Below are 14,854 nucleotides of genomic sequence, written 5' to 3' on the forward strand. Positions count from 1 at the left end.
CTCCCGAGCACTCTGGGTCCTGTAGGCAAAATGGCGGCTTGTGCGCCGGCCAGGGCAAAAAAAACTCCTGGCTGGGTTGGCGCCCCGATGGCCACTCGAACAGCCCAGAGCCTGGGTGCAGGTCAACGCCCGTCAGGCTCAGACCCCTGCGGTGTTGGGCCTAGGATTATGTTTGTGTACCTCAGTCTGTCTGATCTCTGGAGCCCGGAATCAAGATGGAAGTGAGTCTCTCCTGACTGGCGGGAAGCCGAGTTCTGAAGTGGCTTCCATGCAGCGAAAGGCTCTGCAGAACCGCAGCTGCTTGCCGCCCGGCTGGTCAGCGAAGGTCAGTGGTCATGGGCGCAGGGCCTAACTGGACCCTGTGTCGCCTTGGTTCCACCGCTGATGGCCCTTCAGCTGGACCAGCTACTGCTGCCGCCGCCGCCGCCGCCGCCGCCGCCGCCGCCCCCCCCCCCCCAGTGCCACGAATTGCTCTTTCTAACTCTATGAAGAATTGAGTTGGGATTTTGATGGGGATTGCATTGAATCTGTATATTGCTTTTGGCAAGTCAGCCATTTTTAATATAATAATCCTGCCAATCCATGCGTATGGAGGATTTTTCCAACTTCTGAGGTCGTCATTGATTTCTTTCTCCAGAGACTTGAAGTTCTTGTCATATAGATCTTTCACTTGTTTGGTTAGAGTCACCCCAAGATATTTTATATTGTTTGTGAATATTTTGAAGGGAATCATTTTCCCAATTTCTTTCTCAGCCTGTTTATCCTTTGAGTATAGGAAGGCTACTGATTTGCTTGAATTAATTTTATATCGGGACACTTTGCTGAAGTTGTTTATCAGCTGTAGGAGTTCTCTAGTAGAGTTTTTTGAGTGACTTAAGTACACTATCATATCATCTGAAAATAGTGATAATTTGATTTCCTCCTTTCCTATTTGTATCCCTTTGACCTCCTTTCATTGTCTAATTTCTCAAGCTAGAACTTCAAGTACTATATTGAAAAGACAAGGAGAGAGAGGGCAGCCTTGTCTCATCCCTGATTTTACTGGGATTGCTTCAAGTTTCTCTCCATTTAGTTTGGTGTTGGTACTGGTTTGCTTTACTATGTTTAGATATGGGCCTTGAATTCCCAATCTTTCCAAGACTTTTAGCATGAAAGGATACTGAATTTTGTCAAATGCTTTTTCAGCATCTAATGAAATGACCATGTCATTTTTTTCTTTGAGTTTGTTTATGTAATGGATTGCATTGATGGATTTCCATATACTGAACAATCCCTGCATCCCTGGTATGAAGCCTATTTGATCATGGTGCATGATGGTTTTGATATGTTTTTGTATTTGGTTGGCAAGAATTTTATTGAGTATTTTTGCATCAATATTCATAAGGGAAATTGGTCTGAAGTTCTCTTTCTTTGTTGGATCTTTGTGTGGGTTTGGTAGCATAATTGTGGCTTCATAGAACGAGTTGGGTAGTGTTCCTTCTGTTTCTATTTTGTGAAATAGTTTGAAGAGTATTGGTGTTAGGTCTTATTTGAGGATCTGATAGAATTCAGCACTAAAACCATCTGGTCCTCTTCTTTTTTTGGTTAGAAGACATTCAATGGCCACTTGTATTTCTTTATGGATTATGGGACTGTTTAGATGGTCTATTTGATCCTGATTTAATTTAGGTATTTGGTATCTGTCTAGGCAATTGTCCATTTGCTCCAGATTTTCCAGTTGTGTTGAGTATAGGCTTTTGTAGTAGGATCTGATGATTTTTTGAATTTCCTCAGTTTCTGTTGTTATATCTCCCTTTTCATTTCTGAATTTGTTAATTTGGATACTGTCGCTGTGCCCTCTGGTTAGTCTAGCTAAGTGTTTATCTATCTTGTTGCTTTTATCAAAGAGCCAGCTTCTAGTTTTATTGATTCTTTGTATGGTTCTTTTTGTTTTTAATTGGCTGATTTCGGATCCCCAATGAGGGAGCTAGAGAAAGGACCCAATGAGCTGAAGGGATTTGCAGCTCCATAGGAGGAACAACAATATGAGTCGCCCAGTACTCCCAGAGCTCCCAGAGACAAAACCATCAACCAAAGAGTACACATGGAGTTCTCAATGGCTCCAGACACATAGGCAGCAGAGGATGGACTTGTTAGAGACCAAATGGAGGAGAGACCCTTGGTCCTGGAAAGACTTGATACTGTAGTATAGAGGAATACCAGGACAGGGAAACGGGGAAGGGTTGATTGCGGAAGGGAAAATGGCTTATGGGTTTTTGGGGGGAGGGGATAACCAGGAAAGGGGACAACATTTGAAATGTAAATAAAGAATATACCTAATTAAAAATTATATTTAAAAAAAGAAAAAGAAAATATCTTGTTGTGGAAACTGTTCTCTGTCAAAACATATCCCACAGAATACCCCTCTGTCCACATCTTTGCTTGCAAATGTTCATTGCCAAAAGTTTGGCTTCTGTGACATCAATATTGGATCCTCACTGGGAATATTCCTGGTTATCCTGTTGCTGTCCTTTGTCACAGAAATCCTTTATCTTTGGAACAGCTAGCCTTTCACATGTTCTAACACTTCAAAGATGATGGAGATTTGGGGGTGGGTCAACCCAAAATCCTGGATCTGAGCTAGTCAGCTGCCCACCTCTCCCAAGTCAGGATCACAGGGAGAGTCTGCTCCTGCTAACCGTCCCAATGCTACCACCTGCAGGAGGCAAGGCTATCTCTTCTACTCTCATACACTTGGGGCTACTTCCCCTCCTCCACAGAGGTTTCTGGAGGCAGCTCCACTGTACTACCCAGTCCAGGCACAGGCCCACTCTCCCAAGAGCTGTGGCTGATGAACACTGAGCCAGCCCTCCTGCTCTTACAGCCTCAGGATTGGCTCACCTGTGCTTTATTTATCAGGGCAATCTCCATGCAGGGCAAGGGTCTACACTCCCAAGTACTATACAGCCAGTGAAGAGCTGGGATAGCTCTTCTGCTCCAGGCTAGCTCTCCCAGATGCCTCCCTTGGCAAGAGGCAAGGGTAAGAGGGGGCCATTCCCCCATGCCCAAGCCACCCTCATTGAAGATGAGTGGCAGGGGTGGCAAACCCAAACACCCACCACTAGAGTCAGCTAATATTTTTAGTTTAAAAACTCAAGAAAGGATGTCAATCCCTGCTAGTGACTATCAGACTGACATAAAAAACAAACAAACAGACAAACAAAAACAAACAAACAAAAACATTAAAAAAATTAAAAACAGGCCAGAGGCAAGCATCCCTACGCCAAGATATGACCTGAGCTGATTTCTTTCATGAGACAGCATCTTTCATTTTCATTCTTACTTGGATTTTTTTATACCAGTATTTTCTGTCTTGACCATTTTTAAATGAATTCTTTAGGTGTAATCCTCTGTGTCCCCAGCAGGTGGATTCTATTACCTTGTATATATCTGGCATAGCCCTCTATTTAAAGTGGAAAACAGAATTAGTAAAATTACTAGAGGAATCTCTGCATATAACAAACCAGTGAAGTTCTCAGACCCAATGAATTTGAAGATATTTAAAGAAAAACATTTTGGTTTTATCCATGACACTTTTCAAAGATAAATCTAAAACCAAGAAGACCTGTTAATTACCTTTTTTAAAAAGAGTAAGAAAAAAAATGCTGAATATAATAAACAAAACCTCAATTAAATTACCAGGTTTGAAAAAATAAAAATATTAAAGACTTTTATTTACATGTCTGATTATCATAGCCTCTTTAATATTGTTTCCCAAATGTTACTAGTTTGCTATGTTATTAGAGTAAAGAACATTGCAAAGGTAAAAAGACACAATTGCCTATATTATCCCACCTGTAAAGCTTTTCATTTTGATTTTAATCCTTGTGTATAAATGCTTATAGCTGCAGTTTATTAAACATGAACTCATTTTATGCGCTATCTTCTGTAAACTCTGGTTTCTGATTTTGTCCTCATTTGTTATTTTTATTTTATTTTTTATTATTTCTAGGACAAGATTTATATTGCAAAGAAAAAAATCCTAAGCCAAAATTTCTTACCGATTTCTTTTTGTTTGTTTGTTTTTGTTTTGTTTTGTTTTGTTTTGCTTTTATTTTTCAAGACAGGGTTTTTCTGTGTAGCCCTGGCTTTCCTGAAAGTCACTCTGAAGACCAGGTTGGCCTTGAACTCAGAGATCTGCCTGCCTCTGCCTCCCAAGTGCTGGGATTACAGGCATGCGCCACCACCACAGCTTTTCTTACAGATTTCTAATTGGATCCTTAATTGTTTTATAGCACACAGTCACCAAATTCATCAAGATAGTGGGAAAGTTACATAGCTGTTATTTTAAAATGTTTATTTAAAAAAGAATTAAAGTTTTATATATATATATATATATATCCATTGTAGTAAATAAGGCTTACCTATGTATAGATTTTCAATCATCAACCCTTTTTTATAAGGTTAAGTTGTCTTTTTGTTACAGGTTTTACAAATTTTTTGCTGTACCAAATGAACTCGTCAATGTTAGAGCATGGAAAGTTTACACTATAGTCTTACAAACCTTGAAATAAAGTTCATATTTCAGCATAAGTTTTGGAGAATTAAATGAAACCAAAACTGAGAGGAGTAGTGATAATCACTGGGAATAGTCTACCTTATAGATGTATTAAAGCACACAGTGCCTTGTCCTGTACTGTTTTTTTTTTTTCTCTCCTTGTAACAAATTCAAGTGGCCCATATGACACAAGACATAATTTTGGAGGAAACTTTTAAATAAGCATGTTTGGGATAGGGTGGTAGTTGTAAAACAGCATAAAACAGCATTTTAATATAATCCATACCTATAGTACGCCTAAATCCATACAAAACTGAATCCAGTGACCAGAGTCAGTAATCAGTAATCAGAGATAGGAGAGAAAAGAGAATGCTCAGAGATAAGAGACTCTGACTGGAGCGGCTACAGTAGTGAACAGTAGACAGGAGCAGAAAGCATGGAGAGCTGGAAACTCTGAAAGAGGGCAGCATTGAGGTTCTGCTTCTCATGTTTGCTTGTAACTGGAAAAGATCAATAAGGACATAGAAACGTAGACAAGAGACAGAGACAAATAAAATTCAACAAACAGAATATAGATCATCCACATTTTATGAATGAAAGATTTTGACACATTGTTTTCATTTTCTGAAGAACAATTACCCTCATAACAAGCAATTCAGCAAGTTTGTGTGCACACCAGAGAATACATGTCTATCAAACAGAAGCTTAAAAGGAGAACACCGTACAAAAACAAACATTTGGTAACCACCTTCATTTATATAGAGGCCAAGTTTCATCTCAACTTTTCAGTGGATCCTTCAAGTGTGGGTCTCCCAATTTCACAGCTCCCATGGCAGGAGCCCTCAGGGAACCAAATGATGGGAGTGAGCTTTGTCCAGGTTGAACATCTAACTTGCAAATTAACTCTGGTCCCAGCTTTTCCTTAATTCAACCAAATTTGTGCTTCAGGAAGTGTCCTTAACTACACCTCTAGCTCTTTTCCACATTCTAGGCATGGAGAACCTGCCTGTCATTACACCAACCACCGAGCCTCTCTGATTTACATCTCAGGCCAAAAGGTGGGACTCTGAAGGGACTCAACATGGGTCAGAAAAATAGACAACTCCAACAAATGCCCAGATTTCATTGGGACCTCAAAATATTATGATCTTGGGTGTTCACCAGTCTGACAAACAATACATTTTAACAAAGGGCTTTTATTCAGATACTGGTTGGCCAGGACTATACATGGGATTTCAGATTCCCATGATGTAGCACTAAGCCAAACAAGATAGGAGTTTATGATGGCAGTGAGACATAAGGTTACATTCCATTTATGTGCAGACATACATCCTGCAATCAGGAAGTTACCTTCTGTTGATGTATACACATGTATCTTTGCATAAGTGCAACCACGTCTATGTAGAATCACAGCTGTTAGCAAACAGCAGGCTTCCTGGTTGTCTTGAGCAAGCAAGATTTGTTCACTAAAGCAGAGGCAGTGGTTCATATTTTAATCATTATTGTGATAAACAATACTTTCCTTAAAATTGTACAAGACTGGTTGTTAACATTAAGTTTCCATCTGTCCTTGAGTCTTTCAGGATACAGGCAATTTTGTTTCATAGATCTCTTAATTACAGTAAGTTAAAATTAAATCACACTGTTAGCCATCACATAGAGAACTTGTTTAGTCATAATATCTCCAATGAAGACAAAGTAGGACCATATATTCATATACCTGTCCTCAAGTCCATGAGGGTAAAATCTACTATAGGTTTCCTTATCTTGAATGATCTAAATTACTTTTTCAGAGCACTGGAACTACAACAAACTCATCTCCTCCTCTTTATCAAACTGCTCTATGACTATAAGAAAAGACCAAAGTAAAAAGGACATTCCCCTCTTTCAATCTTTTGAGAAACTAAAACCTTTAATATGAGATCAATTATATATCATCCCAGATGTTTACTAAGTGATCTAATGATTCACTGTTTCTAAGACTTCTGAAAATCAATATTTAGTGGCACAGCCATTAAATGTACCTACACATAGTCTTGTTTAAGATGTAGCTCTGCTGTAGGACACTTGCCAAACACGAAAAAGAGTTAAAATACAATGCCCTCAAACACACTCTACAAAATAATAAAACAAAACTGTACATTTAACAAAAAGTATTGATTTTTCCATTTCTGAGTATAATATAAGCTAACATTTTATATGTAAATCCTCACCATTTAAAAGGCTGTAGGAAACTGTACTGGTACACGATACCTCAATTGTGTTTGTTTATTTTCAATACTGAAAAAAATAACTATGATTCCAGAAAATTACAGATAAAATATTCTCTCTGCCCTTAAAAGATGATAGGTTAATCAAGCTTCACTTACTTTACATCTGAAATTTCCATAATTTAATTTACAGTAGTGTTTAATCATTTTCATTCTACACTATTTTCCCTAAGTGTTTTAAAATATTTGTTTCTTTTATGTCATTAAAAAAAACAACAACAACAACAACAACTCTGAGTCTAATCCAGTCCTCAGGAATGTAAGCAACTGAAAACTTACCTGAGGAAGTGACAGCACCATTAAGGGTTAGAAATGAATGTGGGCATTCAGATCCCCACCAAAAGAGAAGTGGGTTTATTTCTTTTCCAGTTTTAAGGAGACAGATAGGGGATTTAGCACATTCTACCCTAAAGCAAGTATCTTACAAAGAATTCCTCCATATCTGCCTTCTTGGAATAAGGAAAATTGAAGACCCACCCTCTTAGAGAGGTTTTCTCTTTCCACTATTGGCCAAAGAGGGCTAGGATTTCTCAGTGATTTGTTGGAGTGCTATCCATCTTCAGAATGGGAGAAGATAATCACTATTGCAGGAATTCTCAATAAAATTTCTCTTATTTAAACTGAAATAAAAACTGTGGGTCAAATTCAGGACTTCAGAAATGTCAGCAAATATCCTGACAATGAACTACTTCTCCAGTCTGCTCCCTTGTTGTAAATGTTACATATCTTAAGATTTATATCCATATAAAAATACAGATTCTACTTAAGTAAACATGCTTTTCTTCAAAGTTTTTCTCAGTGCAATGTGGACATCCTTATTCCTTATACTATAGATGAAAGGATTTAACATTGGGCCCAAAATGGTATAAAAAATGGTTGATAATTTATCTTCATCTACAGATGCACTAGAAGGCTTAAGATACATGAAGGCTGCAGCTCCAAAGAAAAGAGAAACAGCTATTACATGGGAGCCACAGGTACTGAAGGCTTTTGACCTACCCTCTGCAGAATGAATGCCGAGGATGTTAGAAAGGATCAAGGTGTAAGAAATAAAGATAGTCAAGGTGGGAACTATCACATTGACACCCACAACAATGAAAACCATCAGCTCATTGATGGAGGTGCTTGTGCAGGAAAGCCTCAGGAGAGGGGGTATGTCACACATGTAGTGATTGATGATGTTGCCATCACAGAAGGTGAGTCTCAGCATGCAAACTATGTGAGCTATGGCACCTACAAGTCCCATCACATACACCCCCACTGTCATCCAGAGGCAGACCTGATGGGACATGGTGACCTGGTAAAGCAGGGGCTTACAGATGGCAGCATATCTGTCATAGGCCATTGCTGTCAAAATGTAACATTCATCAATAACAAAGAAGCAGAAGAAAAAGAGCTGAGTCATGCACTCAGCATGAGAGATGATGTTCTGCTTCACAAAACCCACCAGCATTCTGGGAGTTATGACAGAGGAGTAGCAGAGATCTGTGAAGGAAAGGTTAAAGAGAAAGTAGTACATTGGGGTGTGTAGGTGAGGATTCAAAACAATCAGAATAATCAAGCCCAGGTTCCCCACCATGGAGACCACATAGATTCCCAAGAACAGGAAGAAAAGAGGCAACTGGAGCTCTGGTTGCTGTGTCAAGCCCAGCAGGATAAATTCTTTCACTGAAGAGGCATTTCCTAAAGCCATTCTTCCCTAGGTCATATCTGTAAGAACAGTAAAAATATAGCATTAAAATGAAATCCCAACTATTTTAAATCTACCACACTAAAGACTAAGAATAAAAATAGGATAATAAATTCAAGCTTACACTTCTCTGTGCCTTTTCCCCCTTACATTTTATGGGAGTTAAGGCACCGAAATAACTATAAATTTATTGAGGGCATATCTTTGGGAATAATATTCAGGGAACTAATACCCACTGTTATCTTTGTAGTATCTCAGTTTTGCTTCTAACTTGACAATCCACTTCCTATTTCAGGCTCAGTGGTAATCTCAAGACAGAATAGAAAAGGGACATCAAAGGCTCACTGGGTTTCGCAGAGGTAGTTGGGGAAAAGAAAACCATGCATCCAATTCAATAGTTACCTTGGTACATGGGAACCTCACAAGTGACATTACTGAAGCTTCTGTCTTCTCAGAAAAGGGCACATAGAAATGACAGGGATGAATTGTAAAGGTCTATAGCTCAGAAAAAAGTATTTTCTGTTACTAGGTTTGGCTTTTTGGTGATGAGGGAAATTAATTTTGGACTGGGAATCCAGAGCCCTCATTCCTCCAGGTTTTGAGAAGCCATGTTTCTGAATTATGATTTCTGGTGGTAGCTTTTCTACAATACCTTCTCTAACACAGAGGTTGGTAAATAGCACCTACTGATGTCATGGGAGCCAACTGGTAATGACCCCAGGGGGTTATGAGTTTGGAATCTTAAGGGCTTGAGTAAAAATTGAAAAGGTTTTTTTTTTTTCCCCAGTTATTTACCCCAGAGATAAAGCTTTATAGCTATAGTACTTACAAAGTAGTCAATAGTAAAAACATTGTTTTATTGAAGGTATACAGTATTGGATTTTTATTGCTACTGTTTGAAATTTTTATACACATATACATATGTTTTGAACAAATTAAACCCCAATTTCTTCCCCTACAATTATTCCTCCACTGTCTTGTCACTATTCCCTCACAACTTCATCTGTTCTTTTCCATTACTTTTATTTGCTCACTGAGTCTACTCTCCAGTACCAATATGTATATAAATGTAGGTCCATTTACTGAGTGTAGATGGCCCTCAAGGGGCACATCCTTGAAGAAAGACTGCTATGTATATTTCTGATTAAATTGTTTGTCGGGCTTATTGGTGGGTTGGTTGGTTGGTTGGATGGACAGATGGACGGGTGGATGGATGGACGGTTTTGAAAACACAGTCTTCTTGTACAGCACATGCTGACTTGGAACTCAATATGTGGTTCAGGAAGGCCTTGAGCTTATTTTCATGCCTTAGATGCCTATGTGCAGGATTGCAGTATACATCACCACAGCTGGTACTATCTTTATTCATTTATTTATTTGTTTCTTTTTTTCTCTGTAGGCTCTTAAGAACATAAAGTAGCTGGGCCTGGCAATACATGTCTATAATACTAACAAGTGTAGATACTGAGTCAAGACCTACCTATACTCAGAGTCAGCACACATTGAGACCTTGTTTCAAATACAAAAGTAAAAAAGAGGGATAGCTATATATATAGTGCAATGATGAAGCAATTCACTGTATAGAAGTCCTGTGTTTAACAGGTGGCTCACAAGTGTTGAAAATTTTATTTTTACCACTGTATCAGTAGCTTAGTTCTGCCATAAAAAATGCATTAAATACTGCAACTGACTGGATGATTGAACAAGTGGAGATGATTTTCTTGTAGCTCTGAAGGCTAAAAGTCCATCATCAAGTGGGGGTTCTGTTATTTCTAAGACTTCTCTGTTTGCTTTACAGGTGCCTGTGAATTTGTTGTAATCTCACCTGGTTCTTCCTATGTGTATCTTCATTCTGGACCTACATCTGCCCCATTTTATTATAAGGACACTAGTCAGATTGGTTTAGGGTCTATCTTAACTTTGCAAATTTACTTATATGAGTTTATATGAGTCTTAAATGATTAGCATTCTTAAGAGCCTAGTACTGTGACTTTCAGTACACTGTTCTAAGAATGGGGTATCTACAAAATCTCCTTCAGGAACACACCTGCATTATAACCATTATTCTGCAAGAAAGTAAAGACAGTGTGGAGCTTCACTGATACAGCAATATCATGATTAGGAAGACTTGACATTATGTTTCAGATAATAAAGAGAAAAAAAGAAGCTGTCTACATAATGTATGAAATCACAAACTACTTAGAATTTTATTAAAAGGATAAAATAATGTGTACATATATAATGTAGGCAGGCATAGTGCAGGCAGAACTGAAAGTTCTGTATCTTCATCTGAAAGCTGCAAGTGGAAGACTGGCTTCCAGGAGGCTAGGATGAAGCCCACACCCACAGTGACACACCTACTACCCTCAACAGTGCCACTCCCTGGGCTGAGTGCATACAAACCATCACAACAGCTAACAGACCTTTGTAAGGCTTTACTGTGACTTTAGGACTTCATACATCAGGACCAAGTCTCACTTGATATCAGTTGCAACCAACTCATTTACACTTGACTGAGCAGAGTCATAATTCCCTATGGATGGTCTGTACCCTAAGACCACCTAGGCACTCCATTACCTGCCTTTCACACACACAGGTGAAGCGGGTAGTTCTAATGCTATGTCCTTTTTTCTCCAATTGATTCTTGATTTGTTATTAAAGAAAGCCAGTGGGCAGTTGTTGGGAGGAAGATACAGGCAAAACTTCTAGGTCTCAGAAGGAAAAAGGCAGCTGCAAGGAAAGAGAAGTTTTTATGCCATGATTTGGAGGGAAGAGGACACAGCAACCATGTGAGGTCTCAGGGGGAGCAGGGGCCTATGGCCACTACTACAGGTGGGTGTCCAAGGATGTTTGGCAGGGGCTAAAAGGGACTAGCCACTAAATTTAAGGCATGTGGAGAGATAGTGAAATAATTGGTAAGGGCACACTTTTCCAGACATGAGATATCTGTACCTAGCAATTGTACCAAAAAGGCAAATTATAAAGGAACAAACTGTGTGTGTCTTTTATCTTTGGATTCAGGGAAGCTGGGAGAGTGGTAGTACAATCACCTCCCAAGCTAAAGGAAGGTAGAGCAAAAGGTATGTCAGGTGGGGGCTGGCACAGCGCAGCCAATCCTGGACCAAAGGTGGTAGTTTGCCATAAACTCAGTACAAAGCCTTTCTGACACAGACTTTAAAACTTTTAACTTTCCATTTTGATCATATAGTGACACTTCTAAGTTCTAAGTTGGGGTCTAACAACAACAACAACAAAAAGACAGACAAGAGAAAAATATGTACAAATGGAAGCTACCCCAGGAAAAGTCAGAAATCTCCAAGATACAGCTTATGTAGCCTTTTTGACTAAAAGACATGGTGGAGGCAAGCCATGGGCTGCTGACCAGAACTTGGCAACAATAGTTTGCTTCACAGGTTAAAAATTGGAGCCTTCCCCTTGGTTAGGATTTCTGGTGACTGACTTATCCTTAGCTTCCTGGCATACAACAGACATCTTGCTCTTTTTAGAAGAAACGGTTCAGGTTTCTGCTGTTTCTAACAAAAATCTGCATGGTAGAGAGGCCCTCATGGGCAAGCACATCTGGCCTCCTACAACCACAGTCTTCTGGTAGCCCTGTTTTAAAGACACCTAGAGAAATATAAAATCAATGCCATACTGCACAAGTAATCTAAGCTGGCTTACAGGAAACAATTTTCCTATTGTAACTTGCAGGGCTAGCAAAGTCCAGCTCAGCTGGCAGGAGTAGGAGTGATACCACATCTACATACAGGTCACAGGCATATGGATCCCCCTTTTGCATACTTGTGTGAGCTTTAACTCTTAAGCAACTCACTTCTCTGTTACATACTACTTGTGAAAATGAGATGTCAGAAGCTGAAAGGGCAAAACAGATTTTAAATGTTATTTCCCAGTGAAAGTATGAACTTTTATGCCAGGAGCCATCCTCACTTAGATCTCAATGCTAAGAGCTCTCAATACCAGGGGCTATCCCATCTAGATCTCGATGCCAGGAGTCATTCTTACTCAAAACCCCCTCCTCCCAAAGCTCATCTGTGGATAGGTTACTATAGCAACTCCTTTCCACTTCACCTCCTCATGACCCTCTTTATTATGCCAAAATTCCAGCAGCAATAACTAGCCTTTCCCAGAAACTCTGAAAAACTGTTTCTAAGAAATGATGCCAGCCCCCTAAGATTGTTCCCTTGTGACCCCCTCCTTACACCTTTACCCTTCCCTTTAAAATGCCTTGTGCAAAAATAAAATTTGACAGCTTGATCAGAATACTGTCTTGCTGTCCATCTCTCGTGTCTTGTCTCGTGCCTTTCTCTAGGTAGTCTGGGGACCCGGTTGACTGTCCTGCAGGTCGGGACATTCTGGCACTCAACGTGGGGTCCCCATGGAGCCATCAAAGGGGAAGGAGGCCATGGGAATCAAGAAGGAAGGGCCCTTCACTCGCAGCTCCAGGAGCGGATTAGGTCGAGGACCCACCAGGGGAAAATCTCCATGGTGTCAACGTCTCAGAAGGTGAGACCATAGTACAAGCATTTACTCAGCAATCCCTGTTCATTTCAGGGCTAAAGGAATCTCTCAAGACACAAGGGGCTAGGGTGAAGAGAAAAGATCTTAAGAGCTTCTTAGACTTTGTTGGACAAAGTTGTCCCTGGAAATTTATAGAGGAAGGAACTATAGATAAGAAACCTTGGGCTAGAGTAGGTGATTGTTTTAGAGATTATTATGCAAGCTTTGGTCCAGAAAAATTCTGGTTATTGCCTTTAATTACTGGTCTCTGATTAATGGCATTATTCATAATTCCTCCCACTTCCAGGATATAGTTTCTGAAAGAGAACGTACTCTGAGAAAGCATTCATCCAGGGCACCATCTGTGCACTCTCTGGACCCTTCTGCCTCTGTTGTGATTGATATGGAGGAAGGGAATTTAAAACGGTCTCTGTGTCTGCTCTTTCTTCTGATCTGTCAAAAGAACCATGTGGCAAGATACATTTACACACACACACCCACAAATGCTAAACTCAGGTCATGGTCCTGAGGATGACAATCTACCCCTAGGGGACGAAGCCAACTTAGAGAAGGAAACTGTGAAATCTCATGACCCAAACCCACCTAAAGTTGCTACTCCTATTACTACCATTGCTTTTACTTCATCACCCTCTGTACCAGAGGTAGTTTCATCTTTTGTCCCTCTGCCATGTATGCCCTTTGATGAGATTTTTTACTGCTCTCGCAGCTTCTGCTGCCCACAGGAGAGTCACTGAAGAGATTTCTTCTCTCCACCAAATGGTAGAGAGCTGCAAGGAGCAAGGAGCACTCTTAAAGGTGTTATGAGATTTATAGGGGCAGATGGTCACTTTAACTTCAGGATTTATCTCAAAGACAGAAACCTAGAGAAACCATATCCAAAATACTTGCAAAGAAATCCAATCCTGGCTTTCCCATTCTCTTTGCACAGTGGAACAATTGTCCCTCATGCAGCTCCAGCCCCTGAGGAGGAGAGTTTGGATGAGATAGAGGGAGAAGAGGAGGAAGAAATAGCAGATCAGTCTGCAGGTACTCCACCCCCACATTACCTGGATACTCCAAGCCGGGATGAGGACAGGGATGGCAATGCATTAAATTCAAATTATTTTTACAAGCCTCTTGACTTTAAAATTTTAGAAAAATTAAAGTCCATAGTCACCGCCTACAGGCCAACTGCCCTCTTTATGCTGGCATTGTTAGAGTCTTCCACTGAGGCCTGGCTTATACGTAAAGAATTTATTCATCTTGCCCGAGCCACACTTTCTGGAGGAGAATTTTTTCTTTCGAAGTCAGAGGCAGCTGAAGAAGCTAAAGAAATTGAAAGTAAAAACCGCTCACAGGCAGAGTGTAAGTCCTGGACTGCAAAGAAACTCATGTGTGATTCTCCTTTTAATACATTAGAAGCACAAAGAAGTACCTCTCCCCCCCCCCCCAGGACTCCTAGCACAAGTTAGACAAATCTTTCTCACGGCCTGGAAAAGGTTACTGCCCAAGACAGGGCCACAGTAGTTAAAGCTCTTTAAGGCCCAGACGAACCTTATAGCTCATTCATCAGCAGTTGCACTGAGACTGTGGAGCATATCTTTGGGCCACAAGACCCCGAAAGTCCATTCCTCAAACAGCTTGCCTTTGAGAATGCAAACTCAACCTATCAGGATGTGCTTACACATCATCATTCTAAATACTTGGCAGAATGTGTTCCTTTATGTGCAGGCATGGGATCCAGCCATGCCATGGGAATGGCAATAGAAACTGCACCTCAGAAAGCAGGAGTTCAGACGCAGTCAAAAACTTGCTTTAATTGCCAACAGCCCGGACACT

At 40.2% G+C, this 14,854-nt stretch overlaps 1 protein-coding gene across 1 annotated transcript; it reads right to left on the reverse strand.

The window, feature by feature from the left end:
* Positions 1 to 7,570: 7,570 nt before the first annotated feature.
* On the reverse strand, positions 7,571 to 12,047 carry LOC127690085 (olfactory receptor 145-like). The gene is made up of 2 exons (XM_052189640.1): positions 12,036 to 12,047; positions 7,571 to 8,506 (listed from the first exon to the last, which is right to left on the reverse strand). Exons 1-2 carry the CDS (start codon positions 12,045 to 12,047, stop codon positions 7,571 to 7,573), a joined length of 948 nt encoding a protein of 315 aa, XP_052045600.1.
* Between the last annotated feature and the right edge of the window lie 2,807 nt (positions 12,048 to 14,854).

The sequence above is a fragment of the Apodemus sylvaticus genome, chromosome 7 (assembly GCF_947179515.1).
Source record: "Apodemus sylvaticus chromosome 7, mApoSyl1.1, whole genome shotgun sequence".
Classification (NCBI taxonomy): Eukaryota; Metazoa; Chordata; class Mammalia; order Rodentia; family Muridae; genus Apodemus; species Apodemus sylvaticus.